This window comes from Arachis ipaensis, chromosome B6 (assembly GCF_059453495.1).
Source record: "Arachis ipaensis isolate K30076 ecotype BB chromosome B6, ASM5945349v1, whole genome shotgun sequence".
NCBI classification, from domain to species: domain Eukaryota; kingdom Viridiplantae; phylum Streptophyta; class Magnoliopsida; order Fabales; family Fabaceae; genus Arachis; species Arachis ipaensis.
The window spans coordinates 103157266-103164714 of record NC_142441.1 but is presented as its reverse complement, the minus strand read 5'-3'; the positions used below and the strand labels follow the sequence as shown (position 1 = coordinate 103164714).

The following is a 7449-nucleotide window of genomic DNA, read 5'->3' as shown; positions in this document are numbered from 1 at the left end:
ACTATGAGAAGGGCAAAAATTGATAAGATATGTAGGTAGAAAAAAGATAATTAATCCATTGATAAGATATGACTTTAACTGTGTTCTCGGTTAACATTTACAAAGTCAATCCATATCTAAATTTTTACTTTAATGTAGGTAGAAAAAAGATAATTAATCTATTGACCAGATATGTAAATATAGGTCAAGGAGAGGAGTTTATTTATACATTCATATCTCAGGTTATGAAATAAGGCACAAGGATAAGAAAAAGATAGTGAATATTTTAACTAATTGAAAGAATAAGCACGATATGTTTTTAGTTTATTTTAGAATAAGATTTTTTGCTCATTTGTAGAATTCAGCGTTCATGACTTAATTAGAGTACGTAAAATTTTTTTACGTGATTTGATTTCAGGTAATGGGTTTATAGTGCCTTAATGCAACCAAGTTGTAATTCATGCATTTGAATGTACATTCAAATGTGAAAAGAAATATATAATTACTTATTATAATTGCTTATATAATTGCTTATTATCTCCTTATTCTATATGTTTTATATATGTCCGAATGAGCTTTTACCTTATTCTATATGTTCTAAATTTGTCCAAACATATAAAATTCCTATTCTGCACCGCATGCATTATTATTATTTTATACAGCACTTGTTTGGTCTATGAGAAAATTATACCCATAACATTGATATTGAAAAGGCACGTTGCTTCCGGTTAACTCATTTTAAGCATATTGCTATTTCTTTTAGGAGCTATAACATATATATATTATTGATAAGCGTGTCTAAATAGTTGGTCACGTTTAATTCTGTTTGAATTTTTTTTATTGTTTACATTTTGATAATAGTATTAAGTGATATTTTTGGTGGTACCAAGTTTATTAAGATGCCTAGGATAGGTCGTTTCACGAAGAAATCAAAGGTAGACTCGTTATGTCAACAAATGCAAACAGGATCTGCTACGGCTTCATCCGTGTCCCAAGTGGATGGCCTAATTCCCCTCTCTGGTGGTACTGGTGCCTCCCCGACCTCATCTTTACGCCCCTTCCGACCACCCCGTACCGAACCACTGCCTGCTCCACAGCCTCCCACGAATGGTGCTCAACACTCGGAACCGCCTGATGAAGACTTAGACCAAGAGGCAGATGAGGTAGATTCCTTTGAGCAACACATTGACAACCAATTTGCTGCAGCAGAGGCTCTGAAGCGCAAGAGACGCAAGACCACCGAATTTTGGGATGTTAAAATGATTGGTATACAACAATTTATCCCATGTATTTTTTTATGAGAAATTTCTTTATGATTTCATTGCATCTTGGCCACAGTAGTTACTCACAAAGACTAACTATGATAAACAGAGTCTGATGGGACAATCAAGCAACTTCATTTAAGTGTGAGAGAGGCTATGAAGCCACCTAACGGTAGAAAGATCGTTCTGAGGTTCAATGATAGACTGCAACCAGTTGGAAATGAAGCTGGTATACTAAGCGGCGTTGTCGGAATGCTGGGATCTGACTACACCAAATTTCCAATCTGCGAGAAGGACTGGAGAAAGGTTCGCTCTAGGGACAAGATATATAATGAATGTGTAAAGGTATATTGTTATATTTTTGTAAAGTCATTTTAACTTAATTCGACGCCTATCAACAATTTAATTCTACTCTTGCAGGAATTGTTCCATTTTGAAGAAGATAGTCAAGGAATTATCAAGCGTACGATTTTAAAAATGCTAGGAAGGGCTTGGAAGGATACGAGGAGCCATTTGTATCATTACTTTTACAAAGCAGATCGGACCCTTGAAGAAAATATTAGACGCCGTCCACCGGGAATTACTGCGGATCATTGGAGATGGTTCCTCGATTATCGCAACAGTGAAGACACAAAGGTAATTTATTTTTATCTAATATTTTAAAAAATCTATTTATGTCATATTGAGTTAGTAAAAAATAGTGTCTAGTAGCTCTTATGTTTCGTGGGATAACAGGAGAAGTGTAAGAAAAATGCTGAGAATCGATCGAAGCAGTTATACACTCATACTGGCGGATCGAAAAGCTTGGCAAGGCTCGAAGAAGAAGAGGTAATTTAGGATTCACTTACTCATTGAACCTTCTCTATGTAGACCTATTCACTATTTAAGCTATGTTGTTGCAGTCAGAACGACTGGGGCGTCCAGTTAGTAGGGGGGAGTTGTTTGTCTTAACACACAAACGACCTAATGGATCCTATCTCCATGATGCAGCTTGGGCTATTGGTGTAAGTAATGTGTTGAGAATCGCTATGTTGTTACTCATAGGTTTATGTTGTTAAAATTGTGTTCAGAGTTTGTTTGGTTAGCAATTAGCTAATAAATGCTTCTGTTTGCTTATCTAACTGTGTAGGAAAAAATTGCGGAGATTGAGCAACATGATGAATCGTCTAGACTGTTATCTCAGAATGATTCACTTGCTCAAGCTCTTGGAAAGGAGCACCCAGGTAGAGTGCGTGGCATGGGAATCGGACCGACTACTAGTCAAGTGTTCGGTACGAACTCATCTCAATCGAGCATTGGAACTCAAAGGGAGGAGACCCAAAGGGTGTTGCTTGAACTGCAAGCAGAGCTGGCGGCTGAGAAATTAAAAAGGAAGGCAATGGAGAGTGCTCTTATGTGTCTAGTTCGAGGGCAAGGTGGGGAGCTGCCACCAAACGTGGCTGCATGGATGAATTCATTGGAGGGACAGAGTAGAGAGTAGATCTAAGGATTTGAAATGTTTTCTTTAAGTTAAATATACACTTTTTTATTGTTGATTATGCAACTCTTAGTAAGGAATACACTTTATTGATATTTGGATTAATGATTAATTTTATCAGTTTTGGTTTTTATTCGTTCACCGATCAATTTATTCATTCAGTTACAAAATAATTAAGTTTTCTATTATTTTAAAAAATTCAAATATTAAAAAAAATTAATTCTGTAATTAAAATAGCGTTGATCGCTAGTGCAAAATACAGTCATTTTGCGGCCATTTAGACGGAACAATAGCGGCGGTTATCAAATGGCCGAAGATAAATTTAAAATTTTTGAGAAACAGCATAACGGTCAATAGAAACAGCAGCGGTTCAAAACCGCTAGAAAATGTATTCGAAAATTCGGTTGGCCAAATAGCGGCGGTTTGAAACCGCCGCTAAGTCAATCGACGCCAAACGAGTGGTTTCCCAGCGGTTGTGCCAACGGTTCAACAAAACCGCTGCAAAATCCAATGACCACGCCCTATACAGAAACGGTTTTTGAACCGCTGGCAATTTGTTTCCCGGCGGTTAGAAACCGCCGCTAGTGCTCCTGCAAACCGCTGCTAAGAAGCGGATGTGCTGTAGTGGTAATACTGAAAAACAAAGTGCTTAGGGTCATGGACAAGACTCTAAAAGTTGTATTCAAGAATAAAAAAGAACTAAACTAGGAGAGTCAATAATATCATCTGGATTCCAAGTTCCTAAAGAGACCAACACTTCTGAGTTTTAAGAGACCAACCACTCATCTAATTCAAACCGAGCTTCATTAAAAACTTAGATATTTATTGTATCTTACTCTTATTTTAATTCTACTGTGTTTTTAGTTTCTTAGGGACAATCAACAGTTTAAGTATGGTGTTGTGATGAGCGGATATTTTATACACTTTTTGGCATCATTTTCATATAGTTTTTAGCATGTTTTGTTCAAGTTTTATTAAGTTTTCATAGGTTTTAGTTAAAAATTCAAATTTTGGATTCTACTTTGAGTTTGTGTGTTATTGTACAATTTTAGGTACTTTCTGGCTGAAATTGAGGAGTTGGAGTAAAAGTCTGATTCAGACACAGAGAAAGCACTGTAGATGTTGTCTGGATCTGACCTCCTTGTACTCGAAAGAGCTTTTCTGGAGCTACAGAAGCCCAAATGGAGCGTTCTCAATGGCTATAGAAAGCTAACATCCAGAGATTTTCAGCAATATATAATAGTTTATACTTTGCTTCATAATTGAAGGCCCAAAACTGGCGTTCAACGCCAGCCTCCTGTCCTATTCTGGCGTCCAACGCCCACAAGGAGGAGACCAGCGCCCAAACGCCCAAAGTGGACCCCTAGCTAGCGTTAAACACCCTAGAGCCCTCCTAGCACGTGGATCTCAGTCAAGCTTATCCCAAACACTCACCAAGTGGGCCCCAGAAGTGGATTTTAGCACTAAAAGACTGTTTTATCCTTTCTTATGTAATCCTTAGTCATTAGCTTAGTATTTAAAGAACTTTTACACGATCTTATAAGGGGAGATCTGCCATATTTCATTTTTCACATTGTACTCTCTATCAGTATTACTGTATGAGTTTCTAAACTTCCTAGGTTAAGGGGACGAGCTCTGCTGAGTTTTATGGATTAATAAAAGTATTACTGTTTCTCTTCAATCCGTGTTTGATTCGATTCTAAGATTTATCTTCGTTCTTCAACTTGATGAATGGGATGACCCGTGGCAATCATATTCGTTCTTCATTCTAAGACTGCGTGCCTGACAACCATCCGTGTCTTTCTTGGGTTCGTGTGAATACGTAACTGGAAAGCATCGAACCACTAGCTTGATTATACATCTCTTAGATGGCAAATCGATGACTTCGTTGCAAATTTCTCGAGACACCAGTTCAGTCAAGATTTGGAGAGATTAGGATCTTTGTGGTAGAGGCTAGAATCCAAAGGCGCAGCATTCTCTGAGTAGGATTATTAAGGATCTTTGTGGCATTTTGAGTAGGATTATTAAGGAGGATAGATGGCGCACGAATTGTAAATCACACTTTTCACAACTCGTACCACTAACCAGCAAGTGCACTGGGTCGTCCAAGTAATACCTTACATGAGTAAGGGTCGATCCCACAGAGATTGTCGGCTTGAAGCAAGTTATGGTTATTTTGTAATTCTTAGTCAGGAGATCAATAATAAGAGTGATTATATTTATGAAGAGTAAAAAGCATAAATTAAATAGTACTTGTATGCAGTAATGGAGAACAGATTGAGGTTTTAGAGATGCTCTGCCTTCTGAACCTCTGCTTTCCTACTGTCTTCTTCTTCACGCACGCAGGTCTCCTTCCATGGCAAGCTGTATGTTGGTGGATCACCGTTGTCAATGGCTACCATCCATCCTCTCAGTGAAAATGGTCCAAATGCGCTGTCACTGCACGGCTAATCATCTGTCGGTTCTCACTCATGTTGGAATAGAATCCGTTGATTCTTTTGCGTCTGTCACTACGCCTAACACTCGTGAGTTTGAAGCTCGTCACAGTCATCCTTTTCCTGATCCTACTCGGAATACCACAGATAAGGTTTAGACTTTCCGGATCTCAGGAATGGCCGCCAATAATTCTAGCCTATACCACGAAGACTTTGATCATGAACCAAGAGGCTAAGAGATACACACTCAATCTAAGGTAGAACGGAAGTGGTTGTCAGGCACGCGTTCATTGGTTGAGAATGATGATGAGTGTCACGGATCATCACATTCATCATGGTTAAGTACGAGTGAATATCTTAGAATAGAAACAAGCGTGTTTGAATAGAAAACAGAAGTAATTGCATTAATTCATCGAGACACAGCAGAGCTCCTCACCCCCAATCATGGAGTTTAGAGACTCATGCCGTAGAGATATAATGTAAAATGTGAAAATGTCATCCAGTACAAAATAAATCTCTAAAAGTTGTTTAAATACTAAACTAGTAACCTAGGTTTACAGAAAATGAGTAAACTATGATAGATAGTGCAGAAATCCACTTCCGGGACCCACTTGGTGCGTGCTGGGGCTTAGACTTGAGCTTTACACATGCCTATGCTGTTTCTGGAGTTAAACGTCAGGTTGTAACCTGTTTTGGACGTTTAACTCCAACTTGTAACCTGTTTCTGGCGTTTAACACCAGAATAGGGCAGAGAACTGGCGTTGAACGCCAGTTTGCATCATCTAAACTCGAGTAAAGTATAGACTATTATATATTGCTGGAAAGCCCTGGATGTCTACTTTCCAACGAAATTGAGAGTGCGCCATTTGGACTCCTGTAGCTCCAGAAAATCTACTTTGAGTGCAGGGAGGTCAGAATCCAACAGCATCTGCAGTCCTTTTTCAGCCTCTGAATCAGATTTTTGCTCAGGTCTCTCAATTTTAGCCAGAAAATACCTAAAATCACAGAAAAATACACAAACTCATAGTAAAGTCCAGAAATGTAATTTTTATTTAAAAACTAATGAAAATATACTAAAAACTAACTAAATCATATTGAAAACTATGTAAAAATAATGCCAAAAAGCGTATAAATTATCCGCTCATCACAACACTAAACTTAAATTGTTGCTTGTCCCCAAGCAACTGAAAATCAAATAGGATAAAAAGAAGAGAATATACTATAAATTCCAAAATATCAATGAAACTTAGCTCCAATCAGATGAGCGGGACTAGTAGCTTCTTGCCTCTTGAATAGTTTTGGCATCTCACTTTATCCATTGAAGTTCAGAATGATTGGCATCTATAGGAACTTAGAATTTAGATAGTTTTATTGATTCTCCTAGTTCAGTATGTTGATTCTTGAACACAGCTACTTTATGAGTCTTGGCCGTGGCCCTAAGCACTTTGTTTTCCAGTATTACTACCGGATACATAAATGCCACAGACACATAACTGGGTGAACCTTTTCAGATTGTGACTCATCTTTGCTAGAGTCCCCAGTTAGAGGTGTCCAGGGTTCTTAAGCACACTCTGTTTTTGCTTTGAATATTGACTTTAACCGCTCAGTCTCAAGCTTTTAGCTTGACACCTTCACGCCACAAGCACATGGTTAGGGACAGCTTGGTTTAGCCGCTTAGGCCAGGATTTTATTCCTTTAGGCCCTCCTATCCACTGATGCTCAAAGCCTTGGATCCTTTTTATTACCCTTGCTTTTTGGTTTTAAGGGCTATTGGCTTTTTGCTCTTGCCTTTTGGTTTAAAGAGCTTTTGGCTTTTTCTGTTTGCTTTTTCTTTTTCTTCCCCCTTTTTTTTCGCCATTTTTTTTCGCAAGCTTTTGTATTCACTGCTTTTTCTTGCTTCAAGAATCAATTTTATGATTTTTCAGATTATCAATAACATTTCTCCTTTTTCATCATTCTTTCAAGAGCCAACATATTTAACATTCATAAATCACAATATCAAAAGACATATGCACTGTTCAAGAATTCATTCAGAAAACAAAAAGTACTGTCACCACATCAAAATAATTAAACTAGTTTCAAGGATGAATTCGAAACCATGTACTTCTTGTTCTTTTGTTTTTAGAACAGTTTTCAATTAAGAGAGGTGATGGATTCATAGGATGTTCATAACTTTAAGGCATAGACTCTAATCTTTATTTATTATTTAATGGAAATAATATAAATTAGGCATAAAAGCAGACACTTAGCAATAAAAAAAAAGAAACTAAAGACATAAAGACAATTGACTCTAATT

The 7449-nt window shown here is 37.5% G+C and overlaps 1 protein-coding gene across 1 annotated transcript; it reads left to right on the top strand.

Moving 5' to 3' along the window:
• Positions 1-1718: 1718 nt before the first annotated feature.
• Positions 1719-2721, top strand: LOC110264048 (uncharacterized). The gene is made up of 4 exons (XM_088489911.1): positions 1719-1877; positions 1977-2069; positions 2144-2245; positions 2371-2721. Exons 1-4 carry the CDS (start codon positions 1719-1721, stop codon positions 2719-2721), a joined length of 705 nt encoding a protein of 234 aa, XP_088346037.1.
• The last annotated feature ends 4728 nt before the right edge of the window (positions 2722-7449 follow it).